The sequence below is a fragment of the Mauremys reevesii genome, linkage group 6 (genome assembly GCF_016161935.1).
Source record: "Mauremys reevesii isolate NIE-2019 linkage group 6, ASM1616193v1, whole genome shotgun sequence".
Lineage (NCBI taxonomy): Eukaryota > Metazoa > Chordata > Testudines > Geoemydidae > Mauremys > Mauremys reevesii.
This window is the reverse complement of record NC_052628.1, coordinates 48,649,493-48,666,890: the sequence shown is the minus strand read 5'-3', so window position 1 is coordinate 48,666,890 and position 17,398 is coordinate 48,649,493. Positions and strand designations below refer to the sequence as shown.

The 17,398-nt window shown below is 46.3% G+C and overlaps 1 protein-coding gene across 5 annotated transcripts; it reads right to left on the bottom strand.

Annotated features, from left to right (window-relative positions):
• Window positions 1-1,454: 1,454 nt before the first annotated feature.
• On the bottom strand, window positions 1,455-14,827 carry ZCCHC9 (zinc finger CCHC-type containing 9). 5 transcript variants are annotated; one of them, XM_039545843.1, is made up of 7 exons: window positions 14,685-14,779; window positions 14,195-14,245; window positions 11,703-12,094; window positions 10,693-10,843; window positions 10,378-10,470; window positions 8,228-8,296; window positions 1,455-2,851 (listed from the first exon to the last, which is right to left on the bottom strand). In XM_039545843.1, exons 3-7 carry the CDS (start codon window positions 12,066-12,068, stop codon window positions 2,733-2,735), a joined length of 798 nt encoding a protein of 265 aa, XP_039401777.1. In that variant the 5' UTR covers window positions 12,069-12,094; window positions 14,195-14,245; window positions 14,685-14,779; the 3' UTR covers window positions 1,455-2,732. The 5 variants fall into 5 exon arrangements, with proteins under 5 accessions (XP_039401777.1, XP_039401778.1, XP_039401779.1 ...); XM_039545844.1 differs by lacking the exon at window positions 14,685-14,779 and adding an exon at window positions 14,354-14,478; XM_039545845.1 differs by lacking the exon at window positions 14,195-14,245 and having other exon boundaries at window positions 14,685-14,827.
• Window positions 14,828-17,398: the final 2,571 nt, after the last annotated feature.

The window sequence follows — 17,398 nt, the reverse complement described above, 5'->3', positions numbered from 1 at the left end:
CCAAAGCACCTAGCTGTGGGTAGTTGTCTATAAATGACCTGTGGGTAGCAAAAACATGGTTGGGAAATCACACAGAACTGGGAGAAAACTTGCAGGGAAAGGAAGGGACCAACCCCTTGCCTCCCCAAAAAAATCCCAGGTGAACCACAAGAAGGGGCTTCTTTAATACCAAAATTTGGCTCTAGGCATTGAGTTGAAGCAGTGTCCCAAGAATCCTTTGCACTGACTATACAAAAGCCAAAAAGGCTCAGCAACTTACGGCTCCCAGTCCAGTATAGGTACCCTGAATCTCAGGCAGAGAACTTGCAAAATCTAGTATTTCTAGGGGTTCTTTAGTTCTTGCATAGATGTTTCCCATTGATACAACCAAATTGCTCCATAACTGCCTGAGCATTTAGTGACTTCACACACCAGTCACTACTGCCGTAAGCAGGTGTAACTCTACAGACCACGAGGAATTGTTCCAACTTGCACCAGAAGTGAAATAGATCCGTAAACATCCAGCAGTGCTTCCTGTAGGTTAGGGTTATAGTATCCACTTTCTTACTTTAAACAGCCACACCGGAGTGCTCCCAGCACACTGAAGCACTGATTGAAAACTAGCATTGGTTACTTCTTCTAATTTTGCATTTGCCTAGTGTATAATATAGTGAGAGTGCTCAATTACTAGTGAGGAGGGGAAGGGAGAGAGAATGCAGTTTTGTGCTACAGCCACGTTACACCAGAGGTGCTTCTACAAAGTGTTTGCATGGCCCCACTCTGATGAATTCTCCCAGCACAGCTTCCTATAAGGTGCCAACTCAGCTCTATGATGCCCATCACTAGATATCACTGGAGAAGGAATAGGCCTGGAGGGACATGTTGGGAATGTGAGTAGATATAGCCAGAGCAGTGCTGTGCCTGGTCCCTTCCCCACTCCTGAAATACTCCTGGGGACTATGGCAACAGGGGGCACAAATCTGGGCAATCCTCAGGCTGTTTCAGCTGCTCCTTGCATAGGGGATGCATAGAGTTCTGCTATACACCATCTACTTCCAGTACATTTGTAATGCTCTCTCACAGTTGCCACTCCAGCATCAGTACTGTAAACCAAATACCAATATACCTGCTGAAATCTCGGTCAAAGCTGTTTTTATCTTTAAAAGGTTCAACCTCGTATTTATTCTGTGCTTTCCCTCCCTGCTGTTTCTATAGTTAACTGCTATAAGGTATCAGTCAGGTGGTTACTGGTATTTACTTCCATTTTGGGTTTGTTTGGTTTTCTTTGGCTTTTGTAAACCGTATTTATGTACTTTATGGAGGCTGATGAGCCATTGATGAGCCAGATGTATAAGCATTTATTTCCTAAAGTCCAGGTAGGCATAGTCCAAAGATGCATTAAAAGGAAAGCTATTCTGTGGAAGAATAAGACAAGAACCAGGGAAATCATTAGGAAAAATACAACTACCATGATAGAAAATTCAAACTTAATATTTTTTATAAAAAATAAGTCGATTTTAAGAAAATGTATAAATAAGGAAGCATTTAAACAATAAGTTCGTGTATTCTGATTTACCACAAGAAACGGTACATTCCAAGGCAGCAACAAGCCATGACTTGGCCCAAAAGAGTTTGCTATGCCATGCCACTTTCAAAGCGCATGAAGATCACCTTAAGAAGGGTCATAACACATTTATAAAAGGACAAGTTAAAATAGGAAGTTAAATGAACATCTTGATCACCACATAATTATCCTTTAAAGATTAACTATGACAAAGCTACTTTAAAAGTTTAGTACAGTGTCTCATAATTAGAGTTCTGAATCAAACTTTAAGATTGTGATGAGACAGGGATCCTTGAGCACCCTTTAAGGCACACTTAAGCACCTTCTTAAGGTGCACAGAAGTACTTTGTCTGTAAATGCTTTAGCAATTCAGATTTAACACTGAATGCATCAAATCGGTCTTGGCACCGATAGTACACCCTGAAAAGCCAAATTTCCCATTCAGCTACATTTTGTGGCTCTGGACCCACCATTGTGTAAAGCATTAATAATTCTGGGGTGGCTTTTAGAAGTTCTGCAGTAGAGTATAACTGACTATCCAGGTGTTATTGGGGACAGTAAGTGAAGCCGCATAATTGAGGTTTCGTATGTGTTTGCCTTTTTTTGTTTTCATTTTTTTTCACTGAAGGAATTTGTTCATAAACAATACTTCCTTTTAAGGAGCCTGTGCTGAACACATCTATACCTGTAGGGGTGAGAATGGCTGGTACATGGAGTACTGCAGCCCAGATCCCTGATCTAAGAGTGGGAGAATCATGTGATTCCACCCTGAGAGAGTTGAAAGCATGTAGTCTGAGATTTAATGAGCACATTTAGAGAGACTGGAGAGGGGCCAGTGGTGCAGTTAGCCCTGAACTATGACAGCTATGTACTAGCATTTAAAAAAAAAAATTTGTTTGCTCTATTACTTCTCTCCTCAGCACACCTTCATTTAAGCATTGTTTAGGTTTTTAAGTGATCACCATTTAAGATTGGCAGGGGAGGGGGTTTGTAGACACAAGAAGTCATGCAGCAATTGCAATCCAGCTAGTTTACTGAAGCCGGAATCAATGCAAGTAGGTATCAGTGGAGTTATGCCCACTATGCTAGGGCTGAATTTGGCCTAAGGAACCCAGCTTTATCTTGCAGTTGTATAAGTCAATGACCACTCAGAAGACAAATGATGTTTAATGTAGTCTGAGAGCAGTTATCAAAAATTAACAACTTTTGGTACTTTTACTTTTGGTTTTTGTAGTTTAGGGCTCTCTAGAATTTCTTCGTAATCTGCACTCATTCCATAGGACCATCGACCAACTGTTACCGCTTGATCTGTGGAGCAAGAGAGGCAAAAAAGGTTATGTAAATCTCTATTTGTTATAGCCAAGATTTTCACTTTGACTGGTTGTGTGGCTAAACCACTGGGCCACATTCTCTCAATCAGGATGTCTTGCATTTTAATTCTAGCTCTGACAAACTCTCTCCATGACCTTAGGCAAGTTGTTTAACCTTTATTCTGCAAACTCAGCTCTCTCTCAAAGCATCATTAGAGTTCAGTAAATACTGTAACTTTAAAAACAATCCAAAACATGGAACACACTATATAAAGGTATATTTTCTCAGCAGGGGAATCACCAAGATTTTCAAATTAGGCCCTCTCCTATCATCACCAAAGTGGGTTAACTGTAATACTTTGTTTCCCCTCCAACACCTTCCACAAAGGCCTCATTGTAATTAACCAACATTAAGCAAGCCTTGGCACTCCTAGAGGGTAGGTAAATACCATCCCAATTTTATAGATTGGAATATTAAGGCAGAAATAATCTGCCAATGGTCATGCAAGAAGTTTATGGCACAGCTGATCTCTTGACTCTCTTTAATTATGAGAACATCTTTCCACACTTTACTCCATTCAATACCAGTTAACATACCCCTCCTAAAAACTTAGCATACTGGCATGCTGTATTTCTCTTCTGTACAGCAGTTCAATTTTTGGAGGCCAGCTAGTCAGAATATGCTGAAAATATTACATGGACCAGTTAGTTATCAGTACCCTATACTAATTTCAGTGCATATGTGGCAGTTCCACAGTCTAAAACAAGTAACAAACAGCTTGGCATACCCTAACTGCATCTGAATAAGAGTCACTAGGGGGAATGGTGTGTGTTTTAGTAACTGACTGTAACCCTGAGTCTTGGGAGTATCAGTTATCTTAATTTATCCCACTCACAAAGAGTACTTTGCATGAAGCAAACTGATTACAAAATTTTCTCTTTTCATTCTTATCCACAGCATATCATTATAGATTCAGGGAATTCTAACAGCTTTGTAAGCATCAGTGCTTGTTTTTAAATATCAGTGTTAGCTCTAACAGGTCTCCTGTGAAATTACACAGCATCTAACTGTCAATCTTCATTATGGATGTGTTTTCCAACTATGGATAATTCCAGTTCAGCTTCATATATATAATTTAGTCTCCTGAGAGAGAGATCCATATTTTTCTAGATTGGGATATGCAGTGTACTTCTCCATTCAAAATGGCATTTGTCAGTTGCCGTTATGTATCTCACAGAAGCTACATATTTCAAAGAGTAGGCATCTGATCACTAAATCTTTGACTCTCATATTTGTCACATCTCCTGCAGTATAGGAATTGCATGGAGTAAGCACACTGTTTAGTGTTGCTCTCCTGCCTTCTGACATACATGAATACCAATACTGCTAAATGAAAACCAAATTCATTAACTAAAGGTTGCCACTGATACAGTAATAGTCTTTCATTCACAAGGGTTCACAGAGCACCACTGTTTATTCACTACAAAATTCCTTCTCTCCTACTGAAACTGCTCCAATTTCCACTTGTGTGCCAGCCTGACAGAAAGTTTGTGTTCTTTCATGGTATATAAAAAATGGTTACTTAAATGAAGTAACCCAAGACTATTGCCCGTATGAGTCCATGTTGTAGGGGATACGACCACTTTGGTCAGAATAACTGAACAGTACCCAGCCATCAGGGCCGCATATGTACCCTTCCTACATCCTCAGGACTCCCTCCTGAAGAGTCATAGTGAAGAACAACTACATAAAAGAAGAACTTGCTACTGAGGCACTGGACAGCAGGAGTCTGACATCAGGGCTCCAGAGCAAGAGCCCATCAACCCACAAGCATCTGATATCATTATGGGCAATGTAGTGGCGCTCACTGTCAAGGCATCAACACCAGCAGTGTCAAAGAATGTCCAGACACCAATACCATGACACCCTGATAGGCATGGTATCTAGGAGATTCCTGTATTCCATTGGGCCATAGGACACACTCACAACCCCCTCTAAAATGGTCTGGGCTAGAACAGTAACTAGGAATCTCATCCTCCTGCATCATCACTGAGTAGGCTTGTTGGTGACTGACCCAATGCCACTACAAGAGGAGCACTACTTGAAGTGGGTAGACTTGGCTTTGGCCACCTTAAATAAGGTCCACAAGAGTGTGGGAATTGCTCAGCCTTGAAACTAAATATCCATTGGGACTAAAAATCCTAACACTATCTGACCATCCCACAAACAAATCAAAGAAAAAACAATGACCTGAAATATATCAAGGAGTTCCTCTATTCACTAGGTATGGTGATCAAAAGGAACAGCATAGCAATCACAACTGCAATCTAACAGACCCTGATGTGGGGTAGAGAAGCACACAAGGGCATGGACATGGGGTATAGACAGTCCCAATATACACAGCTATTCAGAAGTTTCGAACTGCATTCCTAAGTCATGTGTATCTCTCACAGTGGGGTTCCAGGCAGGCAAGCTTTCAGTAGCACTCACTAGATTCTGTTTGCCCTAGAAGATCTCACACTTAGGCCTTGTTTACACTACAAAGTTTTCTCGGTAAAAGTTATGCCACTTTAATTAAAGTGCGCTACTTAAAACCACTGTTGCATGTCCACACTAGCTCCTTGTGTCGGCAGAGTGCATCCACACTAGCAGCTCTTGCATCGACACAGAGAGCAGTGCACTGTGGTAGTATCCCACTGTGCAACTGGCAGCAGGGTGCTTTAGGAAGGGTTTGCAATGCCTCATGGGGCAGGTACAGCATCACATGATGCAGATTTCTTAATCCCACCATTCCAGGAGCATCTTAGTAGATTGTTAGCTGCTTTTTCAACTGAAGGGTGTGGAGGGAAGGAGAGGAGAGTGGTGTGTCTGGAGCACAGGAGAAAGCAGGCTACTGACCTATCCGAGGCAGCGTGTGTGTGTGGGAGGGGCACGACACACTCCCCACATCAGCTCTCAGCTCTGCTCAGCACAGCAGTCTCTCCCGAAGCAGTCCGCTCTGCTTGCCTGCCTGCCCATGGTTCTGTGATTTCCCCCCAAGTTCTCCCACAGCCTCCTCAGCTGCCAGGAGCAGCACCCTGAGCCTGCTGAAGAATGTCAAAGCAGCACAGCAGTCCCGCCCTGAACACACACCCCTCCCTGCAGCAGCAGTCTGCCTAGAGCAGGACAGAACAGGAGCATTCCACCTTAATGATTTGCTCTTTGTTCCCCAAAGGGAGCAGCAGGCTCAGCTGTCCAATACTTCCCCAGAGCTTTGAAAGGGGAGAGACACATGCCTGCAGGGCAGCAGAGGTCAAAACAGTGAGCAGAGCGGTCACAGAAGGCATTGTGGGATACTGGTGGAAGCCAGTTCTGTAGTCAAAACAAACAGAAGTCTACATTGATGCTTTGTCACTTTAACTTTGCCACAAAAGGCTTTATGCCTCTCATTGAGGTGGTTTTGTTTTGCCACCAAAAGTAGCTTTGTACTGTGTACACCTCCCCTATTTGGTTGGCAAAAGGCAGCTTTTATGGACAAAACTTTATAGTGTAGACAAGGCCTTACCTGTACCTCCATATCCTGTTTACTTCTGTGTAATTCTTTTTTGTGAAAGCTAGGACTGCCTCAACCCATTCCAGGTTGGGCCATTCTTTAATTGAGAACTGGGCAGTTTCAATGTTTTAGTTTTCAGTGGGTTGGAATCAGATTCTTGAAAAATTAACTCCACTCAACGGAGGTCGGCTATGTGACATGGGTTTGGTTTGAGCCTTGGAATCAAACATTTCAGATCTCCCCAACATTAAAGAAACATCTCTTTTGTTCTACATTACCAGAAGTGGCTTTTGTTTAAACTACATCTAACAAAAATCTGTACTGCCTGCTAACCTTTGGAAAAATTTAAAGAACAAATTACCACAAGTACTTCTAGTGCCCCTTCTACACTACAAATCTTTGACAATCATACACCAGTTAAAAAACCACAACAAATCCTATTTGGCAAAAATATGCTTCAACAACTAGAACACTTCAGCCATGCATGTACACCTGATGCCAGCATAGAGGTACTCCCTGCATACTGAGAATAACTGACATAACATTTATATGCTCAAGAGATATATTTAGTAGTGATGGATGAAGAATGTGTGAGATCCTGGTGAAGGAAACTGGATTTGATGATTGAAATCTGACAGCATCTTAGAGCCAATGGCACTAGAGGCTTTTGGAGGGGGAAGTGGAAATAATGGATGTGTGCAACTCAAAATTACTGAGTCACTATAACAACATACAATCCCTCTCCTGTGATTTCACCTTCCTGTAGTCTCTATTACAGATATTCAGAAAACAAAGCAGTAGCCTAACAGCTATTAGAAATTAGGAATACCTGGACTCCATTCTCTGCATGATCATTAAACCATATCTCCCAGATGCAGACAATTTTATAATAAAGAAACACTGGTCGGTAAGGGGGGAAAGAAAAGTAAATGAAAATAAAACCTAATGATGAATTTTCAGAGTTACCGGTAGACAATGTAAGGATATTTTTCACCTCATTTTTTCCAGATATTTGAACAAACACTAACTTTGGCAGAATTTGGAGGGCTTAGAAGGGCCAACCAACAACCTTTAGCACAGAACTAAAACAGTTAGCCAGAGACTGGTAAAGTGTCTTCCCCCGACCACTACCAGCAGCAATCGAGGAGCAACACCACAGCAAGCTGTCCATTCCTCCAACCTCAGCTATTGGATTTATACCAGGCTGTGGCCCCTAGATCCTGCTCAGGGGCCCCATCTTTCATATCAGCCTGAACTATAAGCCTCTCCCTTAGAGGAGCCAGAGAAATCTCCTCTTTTCTTCCTACTGAGAAGTCTATAGGACCCACTATTCTCCCTTCATCAGACCCTCTCTTTCCTGCCTGCTGTAGGGCAGGGAGGATCCCTAGTCTCCATTTTTGGGTTTATCCTCCTCCTCAAAATAGCTCCAGTACCCAACTGCCACTCAAAGCTTTCCCACTCTGAAACTGACTTTTTCATTTTCACTGCTACTCACAGGAAAACGATCATTTTGTCAGTTTCACCCAGCAGCCCCTGGAGAAAGTAGAGGCATTGGTGCACTTTGTCTCAGGAAGACAGCATTCTATTGGTTCACATTCATTTTATATTTGGAACACTATTTTCATGTGTGTTAAGGGCTAGAACCATTTGTAATAAAAGCTGTCAATTTCTGCAGTTTACTTTAACCACCTACACTCCCCATTCCTCCCAAACAGTTTCATATTTGCTACTAGGTGAGTGTATTTTTCAAGCCCTCTTTATAGGTCTCATTATTACAACAGAATAATTTGTGGTTATATTTTAAAACTTTGACATGCAAGCTATATTCCCTTGGATCTCACCTGAGTTCTGGTTTTCTGGACAATTTTTTTTAAAGTGTTCCACTGATCCACAAAGCCTGCAGCAGCCTCCTATTAAGAAAGCAACATCCAAAGATATTTCTTAACAACTGGAAATATTTGCTTTAGCATTATGCATATTTTAATCACTTGTCAACATGTTATAAAAACTGATATTCACTTGAAACAAGAAAATTTAGAAGTTAAACAAATTATAGATCTATATCTATAAATAAAATATCTTTCCAAAGGTATAGAATAAATAAAGATAAAAATTCCCTCTAGAGACTAACTCAGAGGCCTTTCATAGACTAAAATTCAAGTTAACTTGAGAGCACGTGGTCCAGTGTATAGACCACCTACTTTGTGAGCATGGACTAGTAATTTGACCTCTGGGCCTCAGTTTCCCCTCTATAAAATAATTATACTTACTCTCCTTTGTAAAGCACTCATATCTATGGATGCTGAATGATACATACAAATCCAGTATTAATGTTACTGCAAAGAGTCATTTGAATTATATTCTCCTAGAACGGTGGTCCCCAACCTTTTTGGCTGGCGGGCGCCAGCCGAAGGACCACAGCGGCGGTGGAGCACCCGCCAAAATTCGGGAGCGACGCCTCTCGATGACGTCCCTTGTCGACGGCAAGTGGCGTCAGCGAGAGGAGTCGCCACCAAAATTCGGGGGCGACGCCTCTCGATGACGTCATTTGTCAGCGACAAGCATTGTCATCGAGAGGCCTCCCTGTCAAAATGCGGCTGAAATTCGGCGGCATTTCAGCGGATGCTCTCCCGGGGGCCAGGACGTGGGCACATTAAGATGGGCACCACGTTGGGGACCACTGTCCTAGAAATATTGAGGGGTAGCTATTTGAAATTCTCACATTGTTTTCGCAGGAACAAATTCTGTTCCAATATACCAGCATGCACCAACTACTTCTGAAGTTGCATGTGGATATCTGAGGACTAAAGGGGCAACATATACTTGCGATCTAGTCAATTCAAAAAAGGTTAAAAGCAATTTTAAATACATCTGACTGGAGTCCTCTTACTAACCTGAGATTTTACAGTCACTTTTATATTTTTGCCAAGTTACTGTGTGAAAGATCCACAAACTAGTTGATTATACTGTAAAATGAAAGTTAAAAATACAAAAAGGGATTATCAAATTTAAAAAAAGACTATTTTAATCTCTTTCTTTCGTTAAACAACTTCAGACAGGAGTGTGATTTAAGTTGAGGTTGTCCCTTTTCTAGAATAAAGGCTTCACTAAGAGCATGCTGCAATTACCAGGATGCCGAGGCACTGCATGTTTCAGATCTACATGTGATGTCACAGGCCAAATTAATTACAATCCAAAAGCACAAGTTAAAGGTGGTGTCTGCATTTACTTTGATTTCCTTATTCTTTTGCAGCATCATCACATACACCTCTACCTCGATATAACACTGTCCTCGGGAGCCAAAAAATCTTACTGCATTGTAAGTGAAACCGCGTTATATCGAACTTGATTTGATCCGCTGGAGCGCGCAGTTCCACCCCCCCTGGAGCGCTGCTTTACCGCGTTATATCCGAATTCATGTTATATCAGGTGGCGTTATATCGGGGTAGAGGTGTATTTAAAACATAGAATTTTAGTGCAGTAATAACTTTTGCTTGGCTAACAGCCATGGAATACCTGAAGAGACCTATGTATCCAACATATAATGGGAGGACACAACAGCTCATTTAGCTTTTAAAATGTCTCTCTAGTCAAAAGAGCCTATACACTTCCTCCCCACAGGTTTAGAGTGTCCCCCTTTCTCCAGGTGTATATTTCAATGCATTATGTGCATAAATACAAAGGGTCTTTTCCCTTGTAGAATCATTGAGAACACCCTCTTTTTCAATTTCAAATTAAATTTAGCTCCCATGCTCTTCTACTCACCCTGCTGACACTGTTACTTGAGGCAATCACTAGCTAATGAAGATATGCACTAGACACTCTTCAGTTGCCACATACTTTTTCTACACAAAGTACATAGTCCACCTCTTACAAGGAGCTCTGTTCACTATGCTCTCTCGTACCTGGCAGCTGCCACCTTGTTCTGTGCTACATTTAACCATCATTATAAGAGGACAAATGTTTGGTTTACAGCAATAATTATACTCACCTTCAGCATACAGGCCTTTAGGATTATCTGGACATGACCTTGACAGATGCCCCATCTCGCCACAAATAAAACATTTTGCATACGGAAATTCCCCTGTAAGATTCCAATTGTTCTTCTATTAAGATGCATGTTAAACCTTCACACCAAAGTTACAGATAATATCACAGTGTTGCAGTAACGTGGAACCACTTTAACAGGTAACGTATGTCCTCAAAACTGTTAAACTTTCTGACTAAAAATGAAACTCTCTCAGTGATCAGAAAACCCTTACAAAGCTCTTCCTTTAGGAGAGAAAAGTAGATGTTAAAAACATACCAAGAGCTGGATCTACTTTTGCTCTACACTTGGTGATTTCATGCTCTGTAGATCCACATCGATAGCAGATTCCAGTACCCATATCCTGACTTTCAAGGGCAGCTGGGCAGTCAGCAATTCCATGGCCAGGCTTCCTACAGTGGAAACATACCTTCGAAAATAAAATGTGGATTACTAAACTGACTATGGAAACTCATTACATGTTTTGCTGTGTATTTTTACAGCCAGGAATATTTTAAAAGGATACACTTACTGCTAATACCACACAATCAGCATTTACCTCCAACAGAATTTTATTTTCTTTAAACTACTTTTCATATTAAAATTAAAGTTACCTGAAATCTCGGTGTCATAGACACATATTTAGGGTAAGAGAATACCTGCAAAGTTTAGTTTTAGACTTTGGAATTAAGATACGTTTTGGTCCTTACGTTTTTAAAATAAGGTCACATCAATGCCCAATAAGACATACAACGATCTCAAGGTCTAAGATTCAATAACTGGCACTAAAAGCAAGACCACAAAATTCCAGTCTAATAAGCACTTTATGAATCTTAGACAGTCAGCCTAAAGGGGAAAATTCCTAGAATATACTGGGGTTAAATCCAATTTGCCTAGCAAACCACAAAATAGTTGTCACAGACCCGCACCCACAACCAATGAGATGATCAAGCTCCAATATTATAGGCATTGTTCTCCCATCTATAAGATTGTACAAAGGTGTATGTAGGAATTTCATATTGGGCATTCATTGATCAACAGCTGATAATTACAGAAGGAGTGCATCCTCCTTCAAAAAGTAAGTTTGGTACATTTTGTAGATTCCAAACAGGCGAGCCACTTAACATTAGTTACACTGAAATTCTGCAGGCTTTAAGACTTTTCTACAAATGTTTGCAATTTGTTGAAAAAAAGAGTGATCTTTACCTATATTACTTTAAGCTTAATCATAGAACACACTTCTGAACAAAAACTTGACGAGAAAGGGCAGAACAGGACAGAGATCTTACCATGGTGTTTTTCTTCATCTCTTGTCTCTTCAATCTTCTTCCCTCCCGACGCTTGTCTTTCTTCAAGGCTGTTGCTACTTCTTCCCTCACCTCATGGCTGTCTGCTGCTCTCACCTTTCCATTATGTATAACCTGTGAGCTCTGTTTTAAGTATTCCATGAATCCATTAACATCTTCATTCAAATAGTCCTTTTTCTTTTTATTCTTCTTCTTCACTTGATCATTCTTTAAAGAAAGTGTATTTGAAAATTTTTGCTGTTTATTCCTCACTGTTCCACTGGTGGATCCATTTTTCATATCTTCCCATGGTGTAGCGTCCAGAGGCTTTTTGCTATGAGTGGTACTTGTACGGGCCCACCTGGTCATGATTTCTTCTGGAATATTTTACAAGCCTTAAAAGCAAATACTGAAGGTCACACTTGTTCTTTTGGGCAGGGTACATGACTTTTTATCAATTTGCACACAATTTAGCATGATAGGACTAAATTTAAATTTAAGGTAGAGGACTCTGAGACCTACTACTTTGCAAAACATTATTAATAAATAAAACCATGTAAAATCACCTCATAAGGCACCAACCAAAGAAAAACAAAACTCTACATTTGTACCACAGCTTGAGAAGTCTCTTTGCTCAAGCATTGGGGACCACCAGGTTACTGCCCTAGTAGGTGGGTGGGTGGGTGAAGCTAAACTATCACATTTTTGTATAATCTATACTTTTGTTTCTGCCAACTTTGGGCCAGATCACATGCTTAAAAATTGGATAGACCTAGCTACGTTGCTCACAGCTGTGATAAATGTTGCACCTTTAGTGACACAATTAGGTCGGCCTAACCGCTGGTGTAAATATGGCTGGGCCAACAGCACGGTTTTTCTGTGCACCTAACTCTCACCCGTGGAAGAGGTGGATTAACTACAGCAACAGGAGAATCCCTCCCGTTAACACAGGAGGTGTCTAAGCTACTGCGGCATGGCCCCAGGGCTGTGGCTGTGCTGCTGCAGTATAGCCCTGGCCTACAGTACCAGGCTTACAAGGGTGCTGGTCCCACACTCAGAAGGGGCCTCAGCACCTGGACCGTGGTCCCACTCCCGACTCCGCCCATGCTTCACAGCACTGGCCCCGCTCAGCCTCTCCTCTCCATGGCCCCACTTGCTGCTCACTCCTCTCCGCCCCTCCCACCCGGTGCAAGTGGTGGGAAAACACCAAGCAGGGGTAGTGCTCACAAAAGATTAAACTGGTCCTTCTGGCCTAAGGCACTAGTGCAGGGCTCCCAGCAGACTCTTCCCCAGGTACCAGGCAGTGCTGCCTTCCCCAGCCTGGGGACAGAACTCCAGACATAAGGCGGCTCACCAGGGGGCAGGGGTGTGGCACTGCTAATCTGGCCCACCAAGTCCTGCACACCCCCCAGGGAGCAGCATGAAGTGCTGGAGTCATTCTCATGGTCGGGGCGAGGGTGTGTGGAAGCGACCTCAGCAGCAAGATTATCAGCGCCCCCAGCCCGCAACTTGGGCATTAGCCAGTCCTACCCCCTGTGCTGCAGGGATTCAGAGCCCAGCAGGCCCGAGGCAGTCACGGAGCCCAGCATTTGGGGCCTGATCCCAGTCCAGGTTTCAGCAGCTGATCTCAGCGCAGCCCTGGATGCCCCTGGGGGGGACCGGAAGGAGCAAGGCAAGCCACAGCCACCATGGGCCCAGCACCTCACCAACACATAGCCTCAGTATGGAGTGGCCTCTTGTGACTTCGCAGCTGTGCAGAGGGATTTGACTGTGCAGAACAGGAGAGTCCAGGGTTAGGTGACCATATTTTCCAAAGGGAAAATGGAACACTGTGTGGGGCTTGCCCAAGCCCCACCAAAGCCTTTGCTGTTGGCCTGAGCCTCCCTCCCTGTGTGGTGGGCAGGCAGGGCTCAGGCAAACAGTGAAGCACATACTAGACAGGGTGTCAGGACCAGGCCTCCAGTGCAGTAGATACACACAGGCAGGGAGGGAGAGAATGACCGGGTCCAACCACACTGGAAAGACTTCCCAATATTCTGCTCTGCACTTCCCGTCACTCACCAGAAGCAGAGCTGTGCTGGTCATGGGTGGGGCTGGGGACTGTTTTAACCTAGATGGAGCAATTCAAGGGGTCTGCAGTCACCAGTCTCCACCCTGCAGGGGTGCCAAGCTCATCAGCACCTGGCAGTGCACCCCAAGCTTGGTGCTCCTGGCAGAGCCTCAGTGTGGGATCCCCTTGTCCTACAGTCAGAGGGTTTGACATTGCCTATTTGGACAAGGGGGATAAAGCATATTGGCTAGCATGGCTGTGAGCCATCTTGGGCAGCTGTAATGGGGAGTGGGGGAAGCACCAGCCCCATTGGCCCCTCTTGTTCATGTCCCTCGGCTTCATGTGGTGCAGGTCACTGTTTAGGACTCAGCTCTGTCTGTGAATATTTTGAATGATTAAAGCGGAGAGAGAGCGATCCAGCATGTAAAAGGAAATGTTTACTAACCTCAGCAGATAGCGCTATTGAGAGTTCCACACTAAACGGATTACTGAAAACCTTTTGGAAAAAACAGGAAATTTTTTCACTAACAACATTAAAACAACACTTGCAGTTGCTCTTTGTGTTCAAATACAAGTTACCCTCTATGCATGTGTACACACATACCCATCCTGAGATTCTCTTGGAGGAGGTTTTACCCCCTTCTCCATATCTGCTGGGAGTGGGAGGGGCCAAAAACTTATTGTTAGGGACCTACTAAATTCACATTCCATTTGGTCAATTTCAATAATAAAAGTCTAATAATGAAGGGAGTCGCAGAGGGGCTCGGCCCAGCTCCGCGCGGGAGGGGGGGGAGGCGCACAGGGGCTCGGCCCAGCTCCGCGCGGGAGGGTGGGGGGGAGTCGCAGAGGGGCTCGGCCCAGCTCCGCGCGGGAGGGGGGGGGAGTCGCAGAGGGGCTCGGCCCAGCTCCGCGCCAGGCGGGGGTAACACACTCACCTCACTGTCTACAGCCGGGCTCCAGCTTCCGGCCTGGCTATCAGGGGGCGGGGCCTGAGGGGGAAGAGGCAGAACAGGGCGAGGGGCGGGGCCAGGAGAGGAGCAGCGGGCGGGGCCAAAGTTCCGGCGCTCGCTGCCGCTGGTCCCTGCAGACCGGCCTTACGTCTGCAGCCCCTGCGGAACGTGCTCCGGCCGGCGGGACAAAACAGCCCCCGGGCACAGCCCCGTGCTGCGGCGCGAGCCGGCGAGTTACCCGGGCGCGTTCGGAGCCCCTGGCGTGCTCCAGCCGGGAAGCCAGGCAGGGCCCCGCGTTTTCATTCCCCTCCTCTGTAACCCAGCAGGGACATGGGTGGCAAGTTTGTAGAAATTTTGGTGGTGCCCAGAACCCAACCCCCAACTCCACCCCCCCAAACTCCACCCCCCACCTGCCTAAGGCTCTGGGAGGGGGCTCGGCGGGGGAGGTCTGAGGGTGCAGATCCTGGGCTGGGGATTAGGGTGCAGGAGAGGTGCAGGGTCAGGGGCAGCTCCAGGCCCCAGCACGCCAAGCGCGTGCTTGGGGCGGCATGCCACGGGGGGCGCTCTTCCGGTCGCCGGGAGGGTGGCAGGTGGCTCCGGTGGACCTCCCGCAGGCGTCCCTGCGGAGGGTCCGCTGGTCCCGTGGCTTCAGTGGAGCATCCGCAGGCATGCCTGCGGGAGGTCCACCGGAGCTGCGAGACCGGCGACTGGCAGAGCGCCCCCCGCAGCGTGCCGCCGTGCTTGGGGCAGCAAAATGGCTAGAGCCGCCCCTGTGCAGGGTGCAGGCTTTGGGATGGAGTTTGGTTGCTGGGTGCAGGCTCTGGGCTGGGGCAGGGAGTGGGTGTGCAGGAGGGGGTGAAGGGTGCAGGCTTTAGGATGGAGTTTGGGGTTGGGAAGGGGTGTGTGGGATGGGGGAGGGGTGCACCTTTTGGGGAGGGAGTTTGGGGATAGGAGGGAGTACAGGGGTGAGGGCTGGGGGGGGCTGAGGATGAGGGATTCATGATGCAGGAGGGGGCTCAGGGCTGGGGCAGAGGATTAGGGTGCGGGGGGATGAGGGGTTCATGTTGCACGGTGGGGCTTAGGGCTGGGGCAGAGGATTAAGGTGTGAGGGGATTAGGGTTCTGGCTGGGGCTGGGGGATGAAGGGTTCATGATGTGGGGGGGCTCAGGGCTGGGGCTGAGGATTGGGGTGCGGGGGGATGAGGTATCTGGCTGGGCAGGGGCGGCTCTAGAAATTACGCCGCCCCAAGCAGGGCGGCGCACTCGCCGCCCTTCCCCGGTCCCGCGGCCGGGTCAGAAGTGTCTGCGGCGGGTGCGCTGTTTCCGCGGCTCCGGTGGAGCATGCCTGCGGGAGCTCCGTCCGAGCCGCGGGACCAGCGCACCCGCCGCAGTCATGCCTGCGGGAGCTCAAGCGGAGCCGCGGGAAGAGGGGACCCTCCGCAGTCATGCCTGCGGCAGGTCCGCTCGTCCCGGGGTTCCGGTGGACCTCCCGCAGGCATGACCGCGGAAGGTCCGCCGGAGCCAAATGCCGCCCTGCCGGGACAATGCCGCCCCACGCGCCTGCTTGGCGCGCTGGGGTCTGGAGCCGGCCCTGTGGCTGGGGTTGAGGATTAGGGTGCGGGGGATGAGGGCTCTGGCTGGGGCTGAGGATTAGGGTGCAGGGGGATGAGGGCTCCGGCTGGGGATGAGGGGTTTGGGGCGTTGGGGAGGCTGAGGGCGGAAGGGCAGGGTAAGGGCAGCCTGCCTTGCCGTGGAGGGTAGGCGCTAGGACCCTGCAGCAGCAGACAGTGGTTCTGCCAGGAGCCGATCTCTGGGAGCACAGAGCAGGCAGGGGAGAGGCACGGCTGCTTTCTGTCAGGCAGGGACACGGTGGGGCGGGGGGGAGACCCATGGGGGCTGGGGCCCAATCCAGGCAGGGCCAGGGGAGAGACCCAGCTCCAAATATTGCTGGAGCAGGGCACCTGGCCCTGAATATTCCTGGATCCCGGGCACCGCACACATATATAACCTGCCGCCTATGAACGGGGACTGTTGGTAGAGCAAAGCTCCGCAAGCAGCGGTGTGAGTATAGTACGTGCCACCTATCCCTTAGCAAACACAGCTCCGGCATGGCGGGGCGGCTGGCAGGATTTCTGGCTTCCTTAGAAGATCTTTTATAAACATTGTAGTGTCTCCATGCAGCTGTGCCGCCTGGGTTAGTGCTCATGTCATATGCTACCCCGGGAAGCCTATAAAATATACTGTGGGCACAGAGCAATGAATAAATCATATGAATCAAAATTTTAAATTCCTACCTACACCCCATTGTAAAAAGCCTCCACCAAATACTGGGAGAGAGATGCCCGCATATGCTACTCGCTGCAGTAGCCCTGGTACCTAAATGCTAAGTGAAGACACTCAGATACCATGTCATGCAGATAAATACTGTGATGGGTGTGGTATAAGAACTAGAATAGCATAGACGTGAAGTTCCTACCACAGTAGCATGACCATGAAAAACAATCTAGTTGTGTCACTAGCTGACAAATATTACCTCCTGTTCTTTTTTCTATTTGGAGTTGCTCAACTGCACCAAACAATGATCTCAAGAGGAAGGCACACGCAGGAAAGTTCTCCCAAAGTTTCCCATATTTCCATGATTTTCCGCACTTAAGACTTCTTATTTCAAAAATATTACTTGCCCAGAGAGAATTGTGCTTT